Consider the following 27,089-nt stretch of genomic DNA (forward strand, 5'->3'; position numbering starts at 1 on the left):
TCTCTAAGAGTAATGGAATTAGTGAGAAAATTCGATTAAAGTTGAAAAAAAAGTTGTTTTATCTGAATATGGCGGAAAACTACTAATTTTTTGTGTAGTAAATTTAACCCTGATTTGGGTAAAATCCAAATCGAATTTTAAAGTGTATTCCAGTTCTAACATCAAATATTAAGTGGTTTCAGGTATTCCTATTACCAAAGTGTCAAAATAGTGTGCTACGGTTAGCGAAATTCCACAAACACTGGATTCGAACTTTTGCCCCAGTGGTGGGGCAAGAGTTCGAATAAAACACACACATACAAAAAGTGTTGTAACTAAAAATTGAAAAGACATTTGGCGTAACTTTGTTCAGCAAAATTTTAGCTCATGGATGGTAGAAACACCACACGGTATTTATTTATTTATATCTGCTTCGATTTTTTGAAACAGGTTGAATTATCAACTAAGGTCGAACTTTTGCCCCACCTTACTCTATAGAAATTTCACTACAAGAATTTTTCCAGAAATTTCGTCAGGGTTTCTTTCTGGAACTTCTTTAGAAACACCTCCTGGAATATCTATCAGGATTTCTTATAAAATTCCTTCCGCATTTTTGACGCTTTTTTTTGGTATTCATTTTCGATTTTTTTTCCGGAAAGGTATACTTTCGGATTCCTTCCAGGGTTCCTGAATTCCAACCGATTTCTCCTGGAGTTTTTCACGAGGATGCTGGTTTTTCCCGAAGTTCCTCCAGTGTTTTGCTCAAAAATATCTTCGAAGCATTTCTACCATAATTTATCCCGAATGCTCTATAAGAATTTCTTTCGGGATAAATCGTGGAATTTCTTTCGGCATTCCTTATGGAAATTTTACGCAATTCCTTCCGGTGTTCCTAATGGGACTTCCTCAGAACATCTTCCTAGAATTTCTTTCGGAGTTGCTAAAGAAGTTATTCCTGTGGTTTCTACTAAAGTTCCTCCAAGGGTTTCTGAAGGAGTTTTCACGAATTTACAGCAAGAGTTCCTCAAGAGATTTCTCTCATTTTTTTCCTGTGATATCTTAAAACAATTTGGGCTTTGGGCTTTCTTCGAGATGTTCGGAATTTCTTAAAAGTTTTCGCGAGGTTTATTTTGGAGTTTTACCTGAAATTTCTCTCGGAGTATCTCCTGGAAATTCTCTCAGAAGATTCCTTCCGATGTTGGTCATGAGATGTCTCTCAGAGTTTTTCTTAATTTACGCTGGAATTTCTCCCAAGATATTTTTTCCAGAGTGCCTTCTGGGATTTCCACAGGAGTTATTACTGATATTTCTCATTGAATTCTTCTCTTGCATTCTTTCAGAGCCAGGCTGTTCCTTGTAGTTGTGCCGGATTTCTTTCAGTGATCCACCTGAGATTCTCTGCATTATTCCCAAAATTCTTCCCGGAATCTTTACCAGAAATTGTTCTTTTTCATTTTAAATTTAATTTTAAATTCTGGATACTACTTTAGGGATTTCTAGCAAAGTTATTGTAGGGATTCTTCTACGGGTTTTCCTCAGAATGTCTCCTGAGATAACCTACGAAATACCTTATAGGAAATTCCTAGAGAAATATTCGAGGGAATTCAAATAAAATCTTGCGAGAAACTCCGCAAAGTGTTAGTGAAGAAATCTCGATAGGGACTTCAGGAAAAACCTGAGAAAAAATGGAACATCTCGAAAAAAGTTGTAGGTAATAGCTAATAATACTAGTAATCCCGAGAAGAAATATTAAGGACATCCAAGGAGGAATTCTGAAAACCTCATGGATTCCTGAAAGCAACTACGAACGAAGATCCGCGAGGAAAACAAGAGAAATATCGGAAAACTATCGGTAAAAGTCCCGACATAAACTATTGGATAGCTATCCCGGAAAACCACTCAAAAAGACACGGACGCTGGCTTCAGCCGGCGGCTCTACTGATTGAACGAAACTTAACACGGAGTGGCTAATGATAAGATTCTCGTGGAAAACTCCATCGCTCGGAGCGGGAATCGAACCCTTATCCATTTTGATTCTAACCGCATGGCTACGAGGCTCAACCAATGACATACTTGAAGAAACTTTGAATAGTTTTAGATGGATCATCAGGGGGAATCCAGCGAGAATCTCTGGAAGTATATCGGAAAACCTTCGCAAGAAATATCGGGACGTACTCAAACAGATATCTCGTGAAAGAATCCTGCGGATAGCCAGGAAGAAACTTTGGAAAAAAATCCAGAAATTACGCTCAGAAATTTTTGAAGAGTGGGAGAACTTACGTATTTTCGGCAGTTTTGTTCTTTTCGTCATGTTTTTTTTTGGTTGGCATCAAAAGGTTGAAACTCAGAGTTGGCATTAAATTCTTTCCAATCAAGCTGAATATGATCAAGCTTCAGGCAATTTGGCCGACAACAATCCCGACGAGTACAAACCTGCCGATGATACCCTAATTACCCCGTTATAATTTTAAATATGTTTTTTTTAATTATAAACTTTCAAAATTTCATCTGGAAAAAACCTGGAAAACTCAGGGAATTTTATTTTGAGTTATGAGTAGACACCCAATCCAGTTTCGCCTTAAAGTCCGACATTTATCCAAGGTTGCTATGATTCACTTTTTGTTGGTCATTTGTTGGGCTTGTTTGGCAACTATTTGTCACGTCTAATGGGACCTTTAGAGAAATCACTAAAGAGTATTTGAAACTACCTAATTATTGCAATTTTTATTCGTTGATAGACTTTCGAGTGAATCTTCGAAGAGAAAAAACAAATACTCACACGTCAGTTTGCATGGCATTTAGCAGCTAAACGAACCATGTATTCATTGCACCAACCAAGAGCGTGGCTTCAATGTTGTTTTCGTTAGTGACAAAACCCAATCTATGGGAAAAGCGGTGGGAGAATATTTTAGTGGAACATAATTTTCCGCGCGTGAGTCTATTACGGGACAAAATCCGCAATAGACCTTCGGTAATTTTTTGAAGAAATCTTTAGAGCGTTTCTGAGGAATCTATGAAAAAAACTCTGAAAAGATTCCTCAAAAATCATCTGGAAGGAATTCTTCAGGAATTTCTGGAGAAATCTGTAGAGATTTTTTTGGACGGGATCATCAAAATTCTTGAAAAAAAAATCCATAAGCGAGTTCTTGAAAGATTTTCCGAAAGAATCCTCCAAAAAACCATGCAAAAATCTGGAGAAAGAACCTTAGCAAAAATCTGGAAGGAGTTATCCACGCATCACCTCATTGAAAATTTCCAGATGAAGAATCTCAAGAATTTCCAGAGCAATCCTTGAAATAATTAACTAAGAAATTCGTGAAAGGTTCAGGAGGAATCCTTGCAAGGATTTCTGAACAATTCAATAAATGAATTGCTGTAAAAACCATTTCTCCAAAAAAAGGTTTGCAGAAATTACAGATATCTTCAAGAAAATCATTTGACGAATTCTTGGACGGATTCTTGGAAGATTTTCTGGTGGAATCTTGGAATGCATTTGCACAGCACCTCTTAAAAGAAATCTTCAAAAGAATTTCTCGAGTAATTCTTGAAAAAATCCTAAAAGATCTCCTGGGAGTTTTCCTAAACAAATATTTGGAGCGGATCTGGTGTGATGGTTAGAATACTTGACTATCACGCCGAGGACCTGGGATCGAATCCCACTCCCGGACAAACTCGCAAAATGTGAGTTCTTCCTTCGGAAGGGAAGTAAAGTGTGGATCCCGGGATGACTCGTTAATACAGATACACTGAAGTTTTTTTACGACGTAATGGTACCGCGTAAAAAACCGCGTTATTTCAAAAAACGTCGTATAAACCGCATTATTTCAAAAAACGTCGTAAAAAAGTCAAGTCACGTTAAATGTGATCCTGACTATTTTGCGCGTGTTTTTGAAAAAAAAACTCGTGTTTTACAACGGGTTTTGAAATAACGCGGTTATTTTTACGACGTTTTTTGAAATAACGCTGTTTTTTTACGCGGTACCGTAAAAAAAAATCAGCGTGCATAAATACACTTTAACAGTTTCGTGAGCCTATTTTTACCATTAGCTGCATCTACTTTCAGAAGAGATGTTTAGGAATGTATAAATTAATCTGTGGGAAAACTGGGGATTGAACTCGGACCTCCTGATTTATAGTCATTCACCTAAGCACCTACTCCAGACACAATTGTATACATATCCTCGAAAACAAGAGCATTACTTGTTGTGTCTGAATAGTCAAGGACATAAGTTGAACTAAGTCTGTATTGAAGCAGAAGAAGCGATGTGGACTTCACGAAAACTATGCTCGTGTCGGCTGTCAAAAAATATTTGATTAAAGGTTGAACAACAGAGATTGTTGGTGTATGTTTTAAATGGAAATGAATAATATTCTATTCAACTTAATATTCAGCCATCTATGTATTGCTGATTAAAGAGGTTGAACAAGCCATACTTCAGACCAATATTCAGCTGTCATTGTGTTCAACCGTGGATATCATTAACCAGCAATTGTTCAGCTTATACTCTCACTGTTCAGTATTTATTGTTACTTGGGTAATCACGAGAGAAATGCATTAAAAACTGACTGGAAAATCCTTAGAAGGATTACTGCATCCGCAGAAGCTCCAAAGCGTCCAAACAGTGACAAACCCTACTTATAGCATAGTGTTCTATAAGAAATCCCACAATTATCAAATGTTGGCTTCCTCTATTGAAGGCCATTTTACATGTATACAGGGTGTTAGGTTCCTGAGAGCAAACTTTTTAAAGGGTTGATTGATTGATTAATCTCTCGGTGATAGAGGACCATAAATGGTGAAAAAAATTGTTCTACGCATATGGTCAAATCTCAACCGTTACGTAGTTATTGAACTTCCATGTTTTGGACTCTCATTGCCTTAACTGGCTATAACTTGAAAATGGCCAAACTTATCGCAATTTTTTTACCCTTATTAGAAAGATTATTGAATTTTCTATCAAATGGCATGTTTGAATTGATTGGTTTAGTTAAATAACTAAGTTTTCTAGAGCAAAATAGCTCAAAATAGTGTGTTTTAATTTGTTTTTGTCAATTATCTTTGAAACATGCGTAATAAATTAAAGTTTTTTCTTTGGCAGAGTTGTGGCCCCTGTTCCACTCTACAATTCGTTATTTGTCAACAAATGTCTAACTCTTATCGTTTTCTTGCAATTTCGATTTAAACATCGCATTTCAGATCATACATTTGCAACTGCAAGGTAAGTACTTTTTTACGAACTGTGTCGCACATTTAAATCGAAATTGCAAGAAAACGATAAGAGCTAGAAGTTTAGTGTCAAAGAACAAACTGTAGAGTGGAACAGGGACCACAACTTTGCCAAAGAAAGAATTCTTGTTTATTTCGCATGTTTCAAAGATAATTGACAAAAACAAATTAAAACACACTATTTTGAGCTATTTTGCTCTAGAAAACTTAGTTATTTAACTAAACCAATCGATTCAAAGATGCCATTTGATGCAAAGTTCAATGATCTTTTGAAAACCGGTTTAAAAAACTGCGATAAGTTTGACCATTTTAAACTTATAGCCAGTTAAGGCAATAATAATCAAAAACATGGAAAGTTTAATAACTACGTAACGGTTGAGATTTGACGGTTGAGATTTATTTAAGTTATTTAAGTTATTTAACTAAACCAATCAGTGGAGCGGATCTGGTGTGATGGTTAGAACATTTGACTATCACGCCGAGGACCTGGGATCGAATCCCACTCTCGACAAACTCACAAAATGTGAGTTCTTCCTTCGGAAGGGAAGTAAAACGTGGGTCCCGAGATGAACTAGCCCAGGGTTAAAAATCTCGTTAATACAGATGAAAAAAAACTAAACCAATCGATTCAAAGACGCCATTTGATAGAAAATTCAATAATCTTTCGAATAAGGGTAAAAAAATTGCCATCAATTTGGCCATTTTCAAGTTATATCTAGTTAAGGCGAAACTGGAAGCATTTCCTCATTTTTTCAGTTTTTGATTTTTTAAAAAATAACGAAGCAATATTTTCAAAAACGGTTTTCGTACACATGTAGAGTATGGATCAATGTATCTTCCAATTTTTTTTCGTGTTGAAAAAGTTTTCCATTTTTTTTCAAAAACCATTTTTTTGTTAAATTTCGTTCAAAAATGGTTTGTGCAAAAACGAAAAACATTTTCTACTACGAAGATACCTTGATCCATCCTCTACATGTGTACGAAAACCGATTTTGAAAATATTGCTTCGTTATTTAATAAAAAATCAAAAACCAAAAAGTGAGGAAATGCTTCCAGTTTCGCCTTAAGGCAATGAGAGTCAAAAACATAGGAAGTTCAATAACTACGTAACGGTTGAGGTTTGACCATATGCGTAGAATAATTTTTTCACCATCTATGGTCCTCTATCACCCTTTAAAAAGTTTGCACTCAGGAACCTAACACCCTGTATATAGTGTGGCATATACGACGATATACATGCTCAAGGAAGTCAAAGAAATTTTCCTTGCGAAAAGATCCTGAACCAACCGGAAATGGAACCCGTCAGCCTCAGCATGGTCATGCATTTACAGTTGTGACTGTAGGGACCCTAGCCACGAGGAAAGCCTCTTAAATAAAGACAAATCAATCAACCCTAGCCACTAGATCCGTAGAAGCATTTCTGAACATAACTTTGGAAAAAATCCTGAATAATTCCTAAGATATATTTCTGTATGGGTCTAAAATGAATTCCTGGAGGGATTTTTCAAAGAGTTCCTTCAGAAGTCCTTGAACAAAAAATCTAGTTGGAAGAGTTCTTTGATTATTTTCAGTGTGAGTCTTAGATTTCCTGGATGTATACTTGGAAGATATTATTTATTGCAGTCATCTTTTGAGGAAACCTTGGTATAAAGAGACATCTTAAGAATTACCGAAGAAGCCTAAAAATGCCGGAGATTTTTTTAAAATAATCCTGAGCTTATCCGTGGACGAACTTTTTTAAATATTTCCTGGAGACGTTTATCGAACATATCATAAAAAAATTTTGTCGAAAGATTTTTCAAAAAAAAAAAAAAAATCGTGGAGTAATCTTAAAATAATTGCTGATGAATCTTAGGATATTTTTTGCAAGCGCGTTTTAAAGTATTTCTGAAATTGCCGGAGGATTCCTTGGAGTATTACTTGGAAATGATTCCAGAAAATAGCTTGGAGAAGTTTTTGGGGTCTCTAGTTAATCTAGTGGTTAAAGCTATGGGTTGCCGATCTGGAAATAGCGGGTTCGATTCTCGTTCCGGTCGCGAAAAAAACTCCCTGGGTATAGTGTACTTGCCTCACAATATACAAATTCATGCAATGGCAGGCAAAGGAAGCCCTTAAGTTAATAAATGTGGAAGTGCTCAAAGAACACTTAGTTGAATCGAGGCAGGGCAAGTCGCAGTGGGGACGTAGAGTCACAAAGAAGAAAGAAGAAGTTTTTAGTTCTTGAAAACAAAAACTATTTAAAAAATTGGGGAAATATCTAAAAATATGATAGAAATGTTGAAAGTATTTTAAGAAGAATTCATGGAAAAAATGTTGAAAAGAAAACCCTAGAGCCTAGAAGAACTTTGAAATAATGAATGGTGGAAACAATTTCTGGAAAAATCCTTGGAAGAACTCCTGGTAAAATCCTTGAAAATAATCTTTGAAATCCTTAGAAGAACTATAGTAGAAGTTCTTGGAAAAATTCCTTAAGGAGTCTAATGGGAAATTTTTGAAAGGAGCCTGTGGGAGGCTTCAGGTATTAGAAGGTTTCAAAGGCACGTTATCCTCCATTTGGGACATTGGTGCCATCGTCACAACAAAAGCCTTCTTCATCATCGATTGGCGATGAGGGAATGGAAGGAAATTAGGATTAGGATGGAGATATGGACAGGTAGCGAAGTAGAAAAAGATACCCTGGAAGAGGGTACTAACGCATAAGTGGTGCACCCTGAAACACACTGAACACCCTGAAAAGAACACAGTAAAAACGCATGAAGCAAAAAGTAAGCATATAGCTACTTTGGGTTCACAATAACGGAACATCCAGAAGATTCAGGGTTCTTCTTCAGATCAGTGACGATTAATCAACTTTTTTTTACATAGTACTCGAAAACGCAGTTGCGAAAATACTGGATGGTTACATATCAAATGATACGAAGTTCTATAGTTGGATTCTCAGCTAAGACATACAAATGAAGCAGCCTGTTGAGGCTTATCGTGGGTAAAACCATAAGTAGGAAACCACATTGTGTTGTCTCAACAGCGTTTCTAATACGAGATTCCACAAAAGTGGTGACAAGACTCCCGCCTGGGAGCATCCACAGACATTCAATTTCCTGACGTAATTTGTGGAATTTTTGGAAGGATTTCCCGTGGATTTTTTGAAGGACTTCTCGCACGATGAAGTTCATTATCGAGCGGCTACCGACAAAGTCGGCTTGATAACTTCCCACAAATTCTTTTACTCTGGGTGAAAGGTGACGGAGATGATCTGGGACAGGACTTGGTAGGCAGCGTTCAGATGTGCTTTCACTCGAAAGTTCTTATATTCCAACTTTTCACCGTACATGTTGATGAGGCATATCACCACTTCTTTCCACTCCTTCGGTAGCTGTTAACTCTCCCAAATGCAGACTATTAGTCAGTGCGGGAGGGTGGCCAACTTTTCTGGGCTCATTTAATCAAGATGAGCCCGAAAATGTTACCTACGATACCATCCTCACCAGCTGACTAATTGTTCTTAAGCTGCTGGATAGCAGAGTTGGCTCGTTGTTGATTCCTGCTGAACTGACGTAGTTAATTCCGCCGATGCCGCAGTCCTCCAGGTCAACGCTCCTCATAGCATTTTAGTGTTCATAGTAGTGCTGTTTCCACTTTTCATTCACCTCACGTGCGTCTGTCAAGTTGTTCCTATCCTTATCCGTGCACGTTTCGACTTGCGGTCCGAAGCCTTTGTGGGATACGTTGAGCTTCTAGTAGATCTTCCGTGTGTTGTTTCCGCGTTCTTTTATATCGTTCCACGTTCCAAGTCCCGTGCTGCAGCATGACCACCCTCGCTGCGTTCCTCTCTTCCAAAATCTTTCTTCACTCATCTTATCGTCGAACCAATTGTTCCTTCGTTTCCGTTCCACATACACGACGTTGCACTCAACTACGCCTGCGATGTTGATGGCTGCTTTTATCGTGCAATAGCAGTCCTCGAGAGGGGCTTAATTGAGCTCACCCTCAACCATCAATGGTGCCTTGAGATTCTGGGCGTTTGCGGTGGCGCCATCCGATTGCTTCAGTCGCTCCAGATTATACCAAGGCGGCCGTCGGTACCGTACGTTGTTAATCTCAGAGACTTCCTGGCGCACATTTTTCCATCGTCCAGGTAAACAATAGGTCCTGACATCGATAATGTCGTAGACGTACCCCAGATGAGATTAGCCTAGAACGAAGCTGAATTTTTTTTTTCGAAGAGCATCAATTGCAAATAAGAAGCATGAATGATGATAATCCCACCGTTGGATATGATATAACTTTCGCAGTATCGTGTCTGGGGGTCTGGGTGTCTGCTCTAATGATTAGGTATAGTTTAACCTTGAAAAAAAAAGAACCGTGGGGATTCTTCGGCGATTGTGTTGGCCTTACCGTTTCCATGGCATCATCTCTCTGCCGCCAGCAGAGACCCCATGATTTCATAATAACAAGTTGTTAAAACAATTACCATTTGGAAGATGCTCTATTGTTGTGGTTGACTTCCCCGTCACTCCCATCACCCGCGCCGGGTTTTAACCCGGTCGGTGTGCGATCTTAAGTCAGCAATACAATCGGTTCGCGGCGGGCAGCCCGCTCGGCCGGCGGCGTGTTTGGGTTGCATCTTTTCTTCCATGGCCCGCCTGAACCCGAATGGGGTAGTGGAAATAACAAGCGAATTATAGTAGACTGCCGCTGCGTTTTCCGTAGTTTGAAACTTTCGCTTTCGGAATTTAGGCTCCGGTTTGAAGACGGATTTTCAACTGACAGCAGCGTGCGCGTGGTATGCCGCTGCCAAACGAAAACAATTGAGACGCCGCCACCGTCGTCACCATTACAAACCAGAACGAATTGAAAAACTCGGTCGTTTTTGTTATGCTTTCAGAGGTGTGTCTTTCTTTGTACTTTTTACAGTTTGAAATGGTTATGATTGCTAGAAAAATCGTTATTGAATCACACCCAAGTTTCAATCAATTTAGGATTTTTTTTTTGTTAATTCATGTTTCGTAGACTTAAATCAATTACAAACCATTTTTTTAAATTTCGATAATTGAATTATTAGTATCCGCCACATGGGTTTTTACTCGCACTCCCACAGTCCCATTGACAGAGATTACCGTCACGAAAGCTACGTGTGCTTGCATTGTCTGGAGAGTGGTGATGCAATAGCTGGTGATATTCCTCCTAGGATTCACATATTCCTCTCATAGTTTGTTTAGAAATTCATGAATTTCTTTGAAGATTCCTTCAGAAATTTCTGCTGTAATTTTTATTGGATTTCTCCAGCAATTCCGTCAAAAATTATTCTTGTGACTCCTCAGGGGATTTCTTCGTAGCTTTCTACAGGACTTCTTGTTGAAATTCCCCCAGCAGTGTCTGCTGGGATTGCCTCAGAAATCTCCCCTCTAGAAGTCACTCTTGGGGTACATCCAATTTTCCCAGTAGTAATTGCTTCTACAAGATAACTTGTAACCCAACGCAATGTGAAAAAATAGACTCCTTTTTATTTTGAGTTACTTTATCTCGCATTGGAGCAAAGATGTTAAGCTTAATCAAATATGTTCGATCAGTGTTGCCAGCAACAACATTTTTGTTGGTTACAGTGTAAAATAAGGCGCTGCACTTGAGATGCACTATTATTTTGTACGACAATTGAATAACATATCTCGCGTCGGATCTGATATATTGAGATTTATTTGATTTTGCAGGATCAGTGTTGCCAGCAGTAACAGAATTTTTGTGTTGCGGTGTGAAACAGTATACAGAAATTGAGGTGCACTACACTACCATGTATAGCATTGTCGAACATTCGAATTGCCTAACTAGTGTCTGTTCTGGGATATTCAGCATTATATGTATCTTAATGTCCAGTGTTGCCACTACTACTCAAATGTTGTGTCAAAAAATGACGCCCAAGATGCCACTTAACGTCGACATAACCTTGACCGATCGAATTCGGTATTGCATCTCAAAACAGATTTAATTAATGTTTGCCATTATGCAGTGTTGCCAGTTATAGAGAGAGTTTTTGAGTACCAAGTTTTACAGAAACAAATACTCAAGGTAAATCTAAATGGCTTACAAATAATGGGTTACGTTCATCCAATCTAACATGCATTTGTGAAAATTATTCAAGATTTAGAGCACGGGTCCTCAAGCGGTGGTCCGCGGCCCCCTGGGGGCCGTGAAGCCAGTCCAGAGGGGCCACGATGTTACCAAAAAAATTGTTAAATTTTTATACTACTTTGTGCAAATTATAAAAATTTTCAATTCTTTATACCGCTAGCCTCAAAAGCCACCATTTGAGGACCAAATTTTTAGTATAAAACATCTTCAGAAGAAAAAAATTTCGGCTGCGCCGCTATTTTTCAGTTACGACTTAAATTGAATGAACATAATATCATTGTTTATGAAATGTGAGAGTCGAATAAAAAACAAACGTATCATTGATCGTCGAAAATCCCTCGCACAGTAAATTTTTGACTACGTCACTGTACCCAAAAAACCCGGTTTCGTTCATTTAATTTATTTTTTTTTCCTAAAAATTTTAATTGGGCCGCAGATGTTTTGACAATTCTTAGAGTGGGTCGCCACCTCAAAAAGGTTGGGAACCCCTGATTTAGAGGAATTATTGAAATGAATGGTAAAAACTTAGAAGAAACGAACGTAAAATATGTAAGATCGGAGTGTATTCACGATATTTCTGGAAGAATTTCCTACAGGCAAGATCTGGCCCATTGTCGACCGATCGTCGATGAAGTCGGCTTGATAACTTCTCACAAACTTGTTTGTTTTAGTTGACAGATGATGATCTGGGATAGCACATTGTAGGCGGTATTGAAAATGGCGATTGTTCGGAAATTCTCACATTTCAAATGGTTCACTCATCCGGTGACTGTTTGGTTTCTCAGACTATCAATCGATGCAGATGATTACCCGAGTATGTGGGAAAATCTGATGAATAGCATATTCAGTTATGATTGATTGAATTACTGAAGAGCAAAAACTGATATTGGTTTGATTGATATAAGAGGTAAAAGAACAGATATAATAGCACAATCTAATATGGCGAACTACTCAAAAATAGCTCGTTAAGATATTACAAGATCGAAACCACAGCATTCAGCATCGAACCTACGACCTTAGGATTCACAGGCAGCATGCTTACCACTCAACTGGTGCTCGCTGTTGTAAATAACATGGGAATTGGAGCATGCAAAACAAAATCTGATATCATATCACTTTGAGCTATTCGTGCGATATTCATTAGATTTTTGAATAACTCATAAAAATCACATCGAGCTATGCCAGCAAAAAGTGTTCAATTTGAGATATGATTTAGATATTCTCGTCTACCCGGGTACAGCTACGATATCATCCTGACAAGCTGCTAACCAACAAATGCTCCAGCTCCATAAAACCAACAAATGAGCTAGAACATGACATCCTTAACTTTCATTAGCATAGGAGTTAAAGGTAAAGGTCACCAGCGTTCACTTTCCACTGCTACACTGATGTAGTCATTCCCTCCGTTGGCGTTGCCTTGGCCTCCCATGCCTACGCTCTCCGCACCGTTCAAGTGCTCACCGTAGTGTTGCTTTTACCTTTCAATCACCTCACATCCGTCCGTCAAGAGGCTCCCGTTAGGGGCAGCAGGGACTAAAGTCCTGGGGCCTGACGCACCCCCCCGCTTGCGAGTCAGCCGCGTAGTCGCCGGCTAAGAATAGGACTACTAACCCCAATTCAAGGTGTCAAGCGACCCGTGCTGAGGAATGAGTGATCGAGGGGGTGAAAAAGATGCTCGATCTTTAACGGAGCCTGTGGGGTACCTGGGCACCCCCCACAGTAAGCTGTCCCTTACCGCGTTAATGCAGGGCTCTGGCGTGGTGGACATTCTTTCCCGTGCTACTCGTGGGATTTAATCATGAAGTCAAATAAAAATCAGAATCTAGGTGGAAATAGTGGTGGGATCAACCCCTTCGCAAGAAGCGGGTTGATGAGATCTCCGACAAGGAGAAGTGAGGAGATAGGCGCTGGGAGTTGCGTACGCAGCTCAAGCGTGGGTGCTCCAGTCCACTTCCCGGCAAGCCAGCCGGTGGAGGTTATGGACGGAGCGTGGTTGTTGAGGGCCGTCAACCGAGGATCCAAAGGACGGTCCGCAATAGAGGTGGCTGAGCAGCAGCTTGGCAAAATCATCGACTTTGCGTCCACTAAGTCGAACATAAGCAAGGACCTGAAAACGGCCTTGCTTCGACTTAGGGCGTCGATCGACGATGCCAAGCAGGAGCACGCGGCACTCGCGTTGCTGACTGCTGCAGCAGCGGAGCCTGCAAATGAGAAAGTGCCGAAGTTTACCCAAACGGAGGCCTTCTCCTTCGCAGGAAGTCCGAATAAGGCGGAAGCGACTGCTCGCGACAAACGGGGCAAGCAATCGCAGAAGCGGGCGAGGCAACCGTCAGGCGAGGAGCTGTCTGGCGGTGCCCGCAAGGCCAGGCGAATCATTACCCCGAAAGTCGGTAATAATGCCGGAAGGTCGGACCCCAGCCAGGGTTCCCGGAAAGCTGGGAAGGGTGGGCCTGAAAAGGCTGGCCCGTCCCGGAACGATGGGAACAAGGGGTTGCGACCGCTAGTGGGCCCTCAACAGCCACAGAGTAGGGCGATCCAAGGGGAGGACCCCCCTTGGACGAAGGTAGAGCGGAAGAGGAAGAAGAAGGCGAATCCGCAGGTAGTAGCGCAGGACGCCAAGCCAAGGCGTAGGAGGGCAGGTGCCAAGCGCGAGAAAGGCGACGCTATCGTCATCAAGACGGAACAGTCCAAGTACTCGGACGTCTTGAAGATGATGCGAAGCGAAGCCAAGCTTGAGGGTCTTGGAGCCGACGTACGCAGTATTAGACGTACTCGTACGGGCGAGATGATCCTGGAGCTGAAGCGCCAGAAGGAGCACAAGGGCGCCGCCTACAAGAGGCTGGCAGAAGAGGTCCTTGGTGAGGATGTGCAGGTGAGGGCTCTGACACATGAGGCGACTCTGAAGGTCAAGGACATCGATGAGATCACCGAAGTGGAAGAGCTCGTCACGGCACTGCGGCAACAGTGCGATGTGCAGGTGGCCGCCGCAGCCGTTAAGCTACGGAAAGGGCCAGCAGGGACACAGATAGCTTTGGTTCAGCTACCTGTGGCGGACGTCAAAAAGTCCGTTAAAGTAGGGAGCATAAAGGTGGGTTGGTGTGTATGTCACCTGACATTCCACGAGCCACCAGAGGTTTGCTTCAGGTGTCTGGAACCAGGACACAAGTCGTGGGACTGCAAAGGCCCCGACAGGCGCAAACTGTGCAGGCGATGCGGCGCTGAAGGTCATAAGGCCCAAAGCTGTACGAGTCCGCCCATCTGCATGATCTGTACCGGGAAATCCTCGAACAACAGACATCCGATGGGTGGCCCAAGGTGCCCGGCCTTCAAAAAAGCCGCAGTGAACAACAAATCACAGTGCAGGTAACGCAGCTGAACCTGAACCACTGTGATGCGGCTCAGCAACTGCTTTGTCAGGCAGTTTCTGAGTGGGAGACGGATATCGCCATCATATCGGACCCATACCGAGTACCCGCCGGCAACGGCAACTGGGTCGCGGATGGGACCAGAAAAATGGCGGCGATATGGACGACGGGTGAATACCCCGTTCAGGAGTTGGTGTCTACTACCTATGAGGGCTTCGTGGTCGCCAAAGTAAACGGGGTCTTCTTCTGTAGCTGTTATGCGCCTCCGCGGTGGCCGATCGAGCAGTTCACGCAAATGCTGGACCGCTTAACGACCGTGCTAACAGGGCGAAGGCCGGTGGTAATAGCGGGCGACTTTAATGCCTGGGCCGTGGAATGGGGAAGCCGTTTCACGAACCAGCGGGGTCAGATCCTGCTAGAAACACTGGCCATCTTAGATGTCGACTTGGCTAATGTCGGTACCAAGAGTACCTTTAGTCGAAACGGAGCGGAGTCAATTATTGACGTGACCTTTTGTAGTCCTGGCCTAACAAGTAGTTCGAACTGGAGAGTAGATGATGGCTACACTCACAGCGACCACCTGGCGGTTCGCTACAGTATCGACTACAATAACAGCAGACAGCGGATAGAAGAAGAGGCGGCTAGGCCAAGGCCAAGCCCTCGCAGGTGGAAGACATCATACTTCGACGAAGGGGTATTTAGGGAGGCGCTCCGCCGTGAGCGAAACTTAATCGGTTTAGACGGCGACGAGCTGGTAGCGGTGCTCTCACGTGCGTGTGATGCGACCATGCCTAGGCGAGTCCACCCTAGAAATGGGAGGCCACCGGCTTACTGGTGGACCGACGCGATTGCGGACCTGCGCCGCGCCTGCCTACGGGCTAGGCGGCGGATGCAGCGAGCACGATCAGAGGAAGAGCGAAACGAACGGCGGGTGGTGTTCGCCGCTGCAAAAGCCGCGCTTAAGACCGAGATAAGAGCAAGCAAAAGGGCCTGTTTTGAGGGTCTCTGTCAGAGTGCCAATACGAACCCGTGGGGTGACGCCTACAGGATCGTTATGGCCAAGACGAGAGGTGTGATGGCTCCTACAGAGCAATCTCCAGAGATGTTGGAGGGGATCATTGGAGGACTTTTTCCGCGTCATGATCCTAGTCCTTGGCCTCCTTTCGTAGGACAGCCGGGGACTGGGGCTGGCGATGAGGAGAGGGTCACTGATGTGGAACTTGCGGGGATAGCTAAGTCCCTTAGCGTAGGTAAGGCCCCAGGTCCGGACGGAGTTCCGAACCTGGCCTTAAAAGTAGCTATTGCAGAGGCTCCCGAGATGTTCAGGTCTGCTATGCAGAAATGCCTGGACGAGGGAGTTTTCCCAGAAGCTTGGAAGAGGCAGAGCCTGGTACTATTGCCAAAGGCGGGGAAACCACCCGGAGACCCGTCGGCATATAGACCAATATGCTTGATTGACACGGCGGGGAAGGTGCTCGAAAAGATCATCCTCAATAGAATGTTGCGGTTCACTGAGGGCGAAAATGGTCTTTCGAGTAACCAGTACGGCTTCCGGAAGGGGAGGTCCACCGTAGACGCTATCTTGTCGGTTACAAAAACCGCCGAGAAAGCACTCGAGCCTATGAGGAGGGGAATTCGCTTTTGCGCGGTAGTGACTCTGGATGTAAGGAATGCGTTTAATAGCGCCAGCTGGTCTGCTATTGCTGATGCGCTCTTGCGTCTGGGGATACCGGAGTACCTGTACAAGATTCTCGGAAGTTACTTTCAGAATCGTGTACTAGTCTACGACACGGAGGTGGATCGGAAGTGCTTTCACATAATCTCAGGAGTCCCGCAAGGTTCCATCCTGGGTCCGGTGTTATGGAATGTCATGTACGACGAGGTGTTGAGGTTAGAGTATCCAGTGGGAGTGGTGATTGTCGGATTTGCCGACGACATTACGCTCGAAGTCTACGGTGAAACGATCGAGGAGGTAAAGTTGACTACCAACCACTCGATCAAGGTTGTGGAGGCGTGGATGCGATCCAGGAAACTGGAGCTGGCTCACCACAAGACAGAGGTGACGGTTGTTAACAATCTGAAGTCGGAGCAGCAGACGGAGATCAGTGTAGGAGACTGTACTATCCTGTCAAAGCGCTCCGTCAAACACTTGGGCGTGATGATCGACGATAAGCTTACCTTCGGTGGCCACGTCGATTATGCCTGTAAAAGAGCCTCCACAGCTATTGCGGCACTGTCCCGGATGATGTTCAATAGCTCTGCGGTGTACGCCAGTAAGCGCAAGCTTCTGGCTAGTGTTGCTACATCCATACTTAGGTATGGCGGCCCGGCGTGGGGCATCGCGCTAAGTACTAAATGCTACCGACGGAAGCTGGAAAGTACTTACAGGCTTATGTGCCTGAGGGTTGCGAGCGCGTACCGTACCGTGTCACACGACGCTCTCTGCGTCATTACTGGTATGGTGCCTATCAGCATTCTTATCAGTGAGGACATGGAGTGCTTCGAAGTGCGCGGCACAAGAGGCATACGCAGGACTGTCAGGATGGCCTCTATGGTCAAATGGCAGCGCGCGTGGGACAGTTCCACCAAAGGAAGGTGGACCTATAGGTTGATACCGAGGGTAGATAGTTGGATTAATAGGCGCCATGGGGAAGTCACATTCCACCTGACACAGGTCCTTACAGGTCATGGTTGCTTCCGACAGTATCTACACCGTTTCGGGCATGCGGATTCTCCCGAATGCCCAGTGTGCAATGGTTTAGAGGAAACGGCGGAACACGTTTTGTTCGTGTGCCCGCGTTTTCGCACAATGCGTGACCGCATGCTTGCCACATGCGGGGAGGACACAACTCCGGACAACTTGGTCCAGAGGATGTGTAGGGATGAGTTTGGCTGGAACGCCGTTTCAACGGCTATTACCCACATCGTCTTGGAGCTACAGAGGAGGTGGCGCGTGGACTCGGAGACTGGCTAGTCCAGATGCAGTACAAGAGGTGGTCCATGGGTTCGGAGTCGGCTTCGTAGGTCATACCGGTGCCCTGCGGTCGAGATCGACCCTTACAACGATTAAGTGGCCGCGGAGAGGAAGTCCCGGTAGTGGTGCTGTCGTGTTGTCGGTCTACTGGGTTGGATCCGAGCCCGCGGTTGGAAAGGGGTCCCCGGCAAGGGTCGGGGTAGGTGAGATCCTGCTGTCTGCAACCTACGGGTGCATCTGATAGGGCCTGAAGGGTAGTGATACCCTTCCTTACGGGCAGGTCAGATCGGGTTGCACGTGGGCATCAGTTCTTGATGTCCGCTCAGCAGTAGGGCGCGGGCGGGGTTGACCCTGCCCGCCTTCCGAGGACAAAGGGAGTGGCGAGGACCACTCGGGAAACTGGCTAAGCGCCAGCATGCTACCGTGATGGACTCTCCAAAGCGAGTCATCGATGTTCGTTGCTGCAGGCTACGCAGCTAACCTTGTGGGTGCGATGTGCACTAGCCCCTCTCTGAAGCAATACCTTCTTGGTGGTTCCGGAGAGACGTAGGGTTTGGCGACCATAGGAATGGTTTAATGGGTACGAGGAGAGAGTAGTCCTGGATTTTACTTTTGTTGTAGAAGACGGCCTGTCAGACCTACACTACCCTAACCTTCTGTTAGGGTGTCTGTTGAGCAGATTATCCCCCTATGGTTTAGAAGGAAAAAAAAAAGAGGCTCCCGTTCTTATCCCTGCACATTACGGTACTTAACCGTTGCACAGTGGGAAAAATCGACCCAAAAAACGGATCTTTTAACGCCGCTGGTTTCGGTACGTGAAGTTGACCATTGCTGACGTAAAAAAATACGAGAAATCGATTGGTGCTAAATTCATTCACCGCACGGCACGGGAAGTGGTCCATTTTTCCCTATTTTCCCCTTTTTTCATACAAAAAGAGAATCAAAATGTACTTTTAAACAGCTTACGCGACTGTAGATCATTGAAAATAGCTGCAGGTGAAATTAGAGGTTAATAGAAATCATAAACATACATGAAACATCCTTTTAAATGCTTATTTTGCCCCATATGCCCCAACAACTGTCGGATACTCACAATTTTCCTAATTATGAATGGATTTTTAATGTTACTGACTTGAAGTTGATTTGTTTGGTATAAACAAAAAGCGCTAGAGCTTTTATCACCAGGATCATCTTCGGGGGTTGTCCAATTTGCCCCATTTTGTCCTATTTTCATGAAAAATGAGATTTAAAATGTATTTATGAAAGACATATATTGCTATGGAACGTTGAAATTAGTTGCAGGTGCAATTGGAAACTAACAGTTATCATGCGCATATAAGACATATATTTTCCCTATTTTACCCTACATTCCCCTAAAACTGCTAGATAATAACATATTTTGTATGTATGTATACAAATGTATACAAATGCGGTTTATCGATTAATACTATAATCATTCTCGGAATGGTATAAATAGCTGTCCATTTCACCCCAATTTGCCCTGATTTTTGTCATGTAATGAACAAATCAATTTGCCCTCATTTTTTGTCAAGTAATGAATAAATAAATTTCCCTTATTAGCATTGGTACTGAAACCAATGTTATCAAAAAGACATATATATGACTTTTTCTATAATTTCAGCTTTTGATGGGGAATTAAGGGCATAATAAGCATTTTATAAAATATGTCAAATATGCGCTAAACTAACTAAATAGGGCGTCTCAAAGCATCAAATTATTTATATTTAAGATGCCTCATTTAATCAGTTGCGTGCATATTTGCCACAAATTAAGATAAAGGTTAATGCTTATTACACCCTTCATTCCCCACCAGAGTCATATGTTTTAACTGTCCTTTCGATTCCGATTGGTAACAAAAGTCCATCAATTCGGACATAAGCAAATGGGGGAAATCGATTCATTCATGAGGCGACAACGAATCAGGGCAAATTGGGGTAAAATGGACAGCTATTTGTACCCTCCCGTGGGTGATTCTAAAGCTTATTGATAAACCGTATTTGTACATATAAAAAATGATCTATTACTTCATGTATTGCAACCAGTGACATTACCAAACAATAGAAAAAATGTTATCATCCAGCAATTTTAGGGGCATGTAAGGCAAAATAGGGAAAATATCTTTCATTTATGCGCTTGACAGCTGTTAGCTTCCAATTGCAACTAAAACTAATTTCAACGTTCCATTATAGTATCTGTTTCTTATAAATGATAATAGGGCACAACCCAAGTAACACACTTGTCACCGAAGAGTCACGGCGGCGCAGGTTTTTGTTGCGCAGAAGTCACTGTGACTTACTTCTAACAAATAAACACTTACTTGCTAGAAGTAAGTCACAGTGACTTTTGCGTAACAAAAACCTGCGCCGCCGTGACTCTTCGGTGACAAGTGTGTTACTTGGGAATGGGGCAAATTGGACAACTCCCGAAGATGATTCTGGTGATAACAGATCTAGCGCTTTTTGTTAATGCAACAAAAATGAAATTCAAATCAGTAACATTAAAAATCCATTCATAATCATGTAAAACTCAGAAATTCCAGCAGGTGTTGGGGCATATGGGGCAAAATAAGCATTGAAAAGGATCTTTCATGTATGTTTATGATTTCTATTAACCTCTAATTACACCTGCAGCTATTTTCAAAGATCTACAGTCGCGTTAGCTGTTTAAAAGTACATTTTGATTCTCTTTTTGTATGAAAAAAGGGGAAAATAGGGCAAAATGGACCACTTCTCGTGCCGTGCGGTGAATAAATTTAGCACCAATCGATTTCTCGTAATTTTTTACGTCATAAATGATCATCTTCACGTACCGAAACCAGCGGCGTTAAAAGATCCGTTTTTTCGGTCGATTTTTCCCACTGTGCGTTGGGAGATGCGTTGAGCTTCGGGGTAAACCTCTATGTTTTTGAGAACGGCAAAGTGGTTCTTTTTTCTCGCATTCCGCTTCTTTCAGCCTTTTTTTTTTTCACAAGAGGCAGGGATGCTGTTTTCGTTCCATATCACGCTCTGCTGGGTTTCATGCTGCAGCAATATTCCAAAATCGCTCTTTATTCCTCGTCAAACAATTTGTTGTGGCGACTCCAATCCGATTGTCGAGTACGTTATCTCGGATGCGTTGTTTATGGCTGCTTTTAATGTACTTTAGCAGTCCTCACATCAAGTTCCCTTTCATCCGGCAAAGCTGATTCAAGCTTCAGCGCGTATGCTAAGGCGACATTCGGTTACTTCAGGCGCTCTAGGTTGTACCGTTGTGGTCACCGGTACCGTACATTGTGTATTACGGAGACTTTTTGGACGCAGTTTGATCATCTTAGCGCCACGGTCGACAGGAGTTGACTTCTCGACGAAAGTGCCGTCCAATAATCAGAACGTGATATCGATTTACGATGCCGTCTGCTGTGGTAATCTCCAGGTTAACGATAAAGGAGGCTGTGTTGGCAGAAGGTGCTAAGAATGACTATGTTACTGAAGGCGGCGAAATCGATGAGTCATTCTGACCTACCTGAGGGATTAGGTTTCCTATTATGATCTTGGCGTCGTGGCTTGAGCAGCGGTCGTACTCGCGTTCCAGCTGCATGTAGGATGCGTCCTTGCCATCATCAGCTATTGATCCTCAACCTGCACATTATTTCATCGATCGGCTACCAACCGATCACGCGCCTCTGGATATCACCCATCATTATGAAAGTTATTCATTGCTCTCGTGTGCTGCGCAACTCTGATCGATGGAATGGATTACCTCTAAATCTTCGCACTATGGATCCTGTCCGACACATCTTCTGTAGTATTACCATGCAAAACCCACAGTCCTTCAGTAGATCGGCAGGAGTGCGATGCTCCCAGAACAAAGAAGTTAAGAGATCCTTTTCTGTCGCTGTGGTTGCTATTGCTCTCGGTTCTGTTACTCTGTTGATGACTTTTCGTTGCAATTGTTATAGTTCTGTTATAGTGCTTTCAGGGCTGGACACCAACTTTTCGGGAGACCATGCTGCACAGTTTTGCTTGGAGTCCTTTACTGGCACTCTGGACGTTGGTCTGTCGCTTCTAGAAGAACAGATGCTCAGGTATGCAGAAACAAATCTCCCTAGCACAGTCTACGACCGAGGTTCCTTCCGGGGTTGGTTACCCGATCTTCCCTGGGGTTGCACGTTGCCCCGTCGGAGCCACGAGGAAGTAGGAATAGGAGTTGCTGAGAAAAGGCTAATGATCTCAATAAAGGCCTCTATAGCGTTAAAGTCATGTAAAGCTCTAACATTAGGGTTATCACTGTTAATAAGTTAAAATGACTGATTTTTTTGCGATAAACTAGAAGTGACAGAATGGAAAATGGAACTTTTCAACACTGTTTTTCAATTTGCTCAGCAAGTCATCATCTTGCACATGTGTTACACGAAAAGAGCCATCCAATCAAGGCCTGTGTCTGTACTGTAGGTGAACGAACAGAGCACGCAGCTCTCAATTTGATTCCGTTGGCGGTGCATACCAATGAATCTAACAACCACATTACCGGTTCGGTGATCTCAAAGCTCTGCGCATTTGATGAAAGTTCCCTTGAATTGCCATTATTACAATTATCTGCTTTTCGTACACTTTTTTTTCTGTTGTTGTTGTGTACAGTGCGTCTATCCGCTCGTCTGCGCGGAACTGAACCATCCGACAATGGAGGTAGGCAGACCCGGCCCCGGTGGATGTTGCTGGCTGTGCTGTAGTTGGAGGGCATTTTTCTTTCTCACACCCAATTACAAACAGCCACCCGGTCTGGATTACAACAAACGCGAGCATCAAAGTGTGATGAACGCTTCTGCCGCATTCATTGACGGGCTTCCTCCCGCGCCTTTTTCTGCGATTACTGCAGCACCACCGCACCTTGGACTGATTCCATTGCGCGATACACTCTCATTCAACTGAGCGGTCGATTTTTTTTTTTCGAGAGCAATAACGAGACAAAAACGGTCATCTCGCATCGCATCGCAACGCGTTCAGGTGCCGTCTTAGACTTGCCGAACAGATTGATTCACAATCGATCCGCTATTATCGCACCATTTTTACGCACACTGATGTGGAAATTATGTTTCGTGCTTTTTGAATGTTCCACACTTTTTTCTTCAGGTTAAAACTTTTGATTTCAACTGACGATTTTCGTGTTTTCTTTACTTTCAGGCGGATGCATCATTAGGAATGCTAGAAAGGGAATACCTGCAGGAATCCCTCAGTTATGTTCTGGGAATTCAGGAAGTACAGGAAAGGATAAAGTTCGAGTTTGTGGAAATTATCTTAAGTAAGTATACCGAGCTTTCATTGAGATGATATCAGATAACAAGATATTCCTTATCGTTTTCATAGGATTCATATCCGATTGGCTAGTGTTTTACCACCTCGGCCATGAAGTAGCAGAAGATGCCAAAGACTATCTATCAGATCTCCAACTCAAAGTTCAAAAGGTAGTGAATTGTACATCTATGATATATAGCTTAAACCGAAATGTATTACATATTATTTTTTTCCATAATAGACAAGGGAAAACTTTGATGAGACTCGGCAGAAAGCGCAGGAATTAAAACACAGATACATGGAGAGTAAAATGAAACCAGAGAGTGAATTCACCAAGCAGGGCTATTTATTTCTTATGGAAAAAAGTAAGTAAACCAGCAACTAATATGAACGATGTTTTTTAATTTTTGAATAATGAGCATGAGCATTGGTGACCTTACACATCGTAGGTGCTACTTCGTGATTGCACAGATAACTAATAGGACAATTCCAGAAGTTTTTATTTTCATTTGTTCTTCCGTGCATAATTTCACAATAGCAGAAAAATATCCAGTGAACGTCTAGACCCAGTAATTTCTTATACTGCCCATTGAATTTGAATTCATTTAAACTTCACTTTCTAAATGAAACGTGATCATTTGTACCGGAAATCTGGAACACAAGTGTTTGAAGCTGCTAAACTAGCTTATCCTAATGTGGACCGATACTCGCTAATTGTTGAACTGTTCACTCTGGTAGTCGAAATTTTACAAATGTGTCAGATTGTCTTCTTCAAGTTTCATGCAAGTTTTAGAATGGTTTCGGATGGGTTCGTTGGGATTCCTTGGGGTTTCTAAAGGAGTTTCAGAGCAGTTTCAAGAAATATAGAGGTCTCTCAAGGGCTTTCAGGAGAGTTCCGAAGGAGTTTCCGGGGGTTCAGGAAAAACTAGGTGGCTTTTAACACACCTTGAACGCCACTGGAACTCCCCGAATTCCTATGAATCGCTCCTGAAGCCCTCTGAGACCCCTGGAACACTCCTGGGACCCTATAAACCCTCTGGAATACCCCTAAAATGACACTGAGCCCCTTAAAAAGCCCCTGAAATCCTATGGAACGCCCCTGAAACCCTTTTTTCCCTGGGGCTCCCTTTAGTCCCTTCCTGAAACTCCACGGAATGTTCATGCAACCCCCTGAGGCCTTTGAAACGCTTCTGATATCTTATAGGATGCCCACGAAGCCGCCTGATACCACCTGAAACACCTATGGAACTTCTCTAAAGCCCCCCCAATACCCATGGAACACCTCTGGAACGTCTTCTAAACCACTTGAAAAACTCAGGAACGCTTCTATAACCGCCTGAAGCCCCTCAAACACCCCTTGAACGCCCTGTCGCCGGCATAACTAACCAGTTTAACATCCGCTGGTAGTGTGAGAGTCAGAACACCGATCTCAGGAGCGTCGTAGAGGAGTATCCTCTTCCGAAAGTAGCTCAATAGAACTCGGCGTAGACTTTACGGGACTCCTATGTAATGTATGGTGTCCTCGATAGCGGCACAGCTCCTAGACAGCTAGATATTAGTGTGGGTCATCGGAACCGTTTTCTCATATCAAAGCTTTTTTGGTTCCGTTTCGGGTCCTGAGTATCTGTGCAAAATTTGAGCACGATCGGTTGCGTCTACACTTTGCGCATTGCAATTGAAATTTGTATGGGATTTTGTATGGGAAAACATACTTTTTTGTATTTTTGTCATAAGTTGAAAAAGTTTGTCTGAAACTTTTTAACCGATACTATAAAATGATAGCCTTGAATGCTCTGTAAAACTTTGTTGAAGACCGCAAAGCGATCCGATGCTTGAGAAAATAGTTATAACCAACAAACCGCATGCATGTGTTTATGTTTTAACATGTAAAGGAATAACAATAGCAACTAAATCATGCTGTTTTGCCAAGCAATGCCAACACTATAACTTTTTTCATAAGCATCAGATCACTTCGCGGTCTTCGACAAAGTTTATCAGGACACCCTAGGCTATGTTTTCACTTTATCGGTTACATGGTTTTAAAAAAATTCGAGCTTGTTATGAGAGAAATGCAAAAAAGTGTGTTTTACCATGTAAAACCCCATACAAACTTCAAACGCGATGCGTAAAACGTAGACATAACCGATCGTGCCCAAATTTTGCGCACTTATTTGGGTCCTGAAATGGGATCAAAAATGCTTTGATCTGATGGGATAACATTGTTTTTTTTTTCATTTTTTCATATAAACGATGACCCACTCTAAGATATACACTATTGAACGCGTTATTATCGTGTAGCCCTAGTCTCCCTAGTTTAAGTAAGGGTTTAGACCCGGACTTCAACAAGCCACATCGATGTTGGACCTAGCTGCGTTCCGACTGTAGGTATTCGTAGGTATCCGACAACCATGCGACACCTGAGGCACGCCTTTTTTTTCTTCTAAACAATGGAGGTAAAATCTGCTTAACAGACACCTGAACAGGAAGGTCCAGGTAGTGTGGCGTTAAGACCGTCTTCAACAACGAATTTAACAGCTAGAACTACCCGAGCAAAGGCGGATAACAAAGTGATATCACTTTGATAATAAACTGTGTTCTCGGTATTATCGTTTTGTCATTTTTGATATCATCTTTTCCAATAGATGATAACCAGATGATAACAAATTTAGTTATCAATAATTTTGATCTATCACGATATCATAAAAATACTAAATCATAACACAGTTTCCAAACGCACATTTCAAAGCTTTCCTAATACTGAGGGTCTGATGGAGCTCGAATCTAATAATAGATTCCGCTTTCCACCTTCAATGAGCGTAACCTTCAAGCACTCTCCCTCTCACTGAGTCCCTTTGGCATAGGGGCTATCGGCTGTGAGCGGGATTCACTCGAACAGGGTTCGAGACCCACAGGGCGCAATAGTTGAAAACAGGGATTATTAATTATAAGAAAACTTTTTTCAACTGCTAACTGTGTCGGTAAAGTAGATTTTACTATTTTGGTCGATAAAATAGCTCTAAACTAGCTAAATGATAGCTAATCCATGAGCTAATCCTGTTACCAATCAGCTGTCTTTTTCACATTGATAACTAAATGTAATATGGAAAAAAATATTGTATAACACAACTAGTTATCCACTTCTTATCATTTTGGTATTCATGGAGTAAATTCGTGTTATCATTTTTGTTATGTTGGCTCCTAATTCAACCTAAATGATAAACTCAATTATCAAATGAATGATAATCAGGTAACAGATCTCGTTATCATTTTGTTATCCGCCTTTGCTCGAGTACTCTCTGCTCGACCCACTTAACACATTCCCATGGTCGCCAAACCCTACGTCTCTCCGGAACTACCAAGAAGGCATTGCTATAGAGAGTGGCTCGTGCACATCGCATCCTCAAAATTAGCTGCGTAGTCTGCCGCTGACTCACTTTAGAGAATCCACCAAGATAGCATGCTGGCGCTTAGCCACTTTCTCGAGTGGTTCTCACCACTCCCTTTGTCCTCGGAAGGCCGTCAGGGTCAGCCACCATGCCAGCGCCCAACTGTTTCGTAAGCAACAAGAACTGATAGGGCTTCCACTTGCCTCGGCCCTTAACGAGGAACCAACCGCGGGCTAGGATCCAACCCAGTAAACCGACGCCACGACAGCAACTCTACCAAGATGTTCTCCCCGCGGCCACTTCCTCTGTAGCTCCAAGACGATGTGGGTGATAGCCGTTGAAACGGTATTCCAGCCAAACTCATCCCTACACATCCTCTGGACTAGATTGTCCGGAGTTGTGTCCTCCCCGCATGTGGCAAGCATTCGGTCACGCATTGTGCGAATATGCGAGCCCATGAACAAAAACTAGTTCCGCCGTTTTCTCTAAACCAGCACAACTGGACACAACGGGAGAACCTGCATGACCGAAATGATGTAGATACTGTCGGAAGCAGCCGTGACCTGAAAGGACCTGAGTCCCCTGAGTTCCCCATGGCACCTGTTAATCCAACTACACAGCGTAACAAAAAAATACTTTTTGTCTGTCTCAAGAGCAAACTTATGTGTCTCCGAAGGATTTTGGGCCGCTGAATCCGAATCCGGGCTCAGATTTGCTCTAACACGTCACATTTTTGAGCTA

At 42.9% G+C, this 27,089-nt stretch overlaps 1 protein-coding gene across 5 annotated transcripts in view; it reads left to right on the top strand.

Moving 5' to 3' along the window:
- Positions 1-27,089, top strand: part of LOC109397769 (rho GTPase-activating protein Graf) — a 178,426-nt gene that overhangs the window by 135,720 nt on the left and 15,617 nt on the right. For all 5 annotated transcript variants that reach the window (XM_029878110.2, XM_029878112.2, XM_029878111.2 and 2 more), the window contains 3 exons: positions 22,852-22,969; positions 23,035-23,132; positions 23,204-23,327. In XM_029878110.2, coding sequence (XP_029733970.1) covers positions 22,852-22,969; positions 23,035-23,132; positions 23,204-23,327 — 340 coding nt within the window. The remainder of the gene's footprint in view (positions 1-22,851; positions 22,970-23,034; positions 23,133-23,203; positions 23,328-27,089) is intronic.

This window comes from Aedes albopictus, chromosome 3, assembly GCF_035046485.1.
Source record: "Aedes albopictus strain Foshan chromosome 3, AalbF5, whole genome shotgun sequence".
In the NCBI taxonomy this organism is placed as follows: domain Eukaryota; kingdom Metazoa; phylum Arthropoda; class Insecta; order Diptera; family Culicidae; genus Aedes; species Aedes albopictus.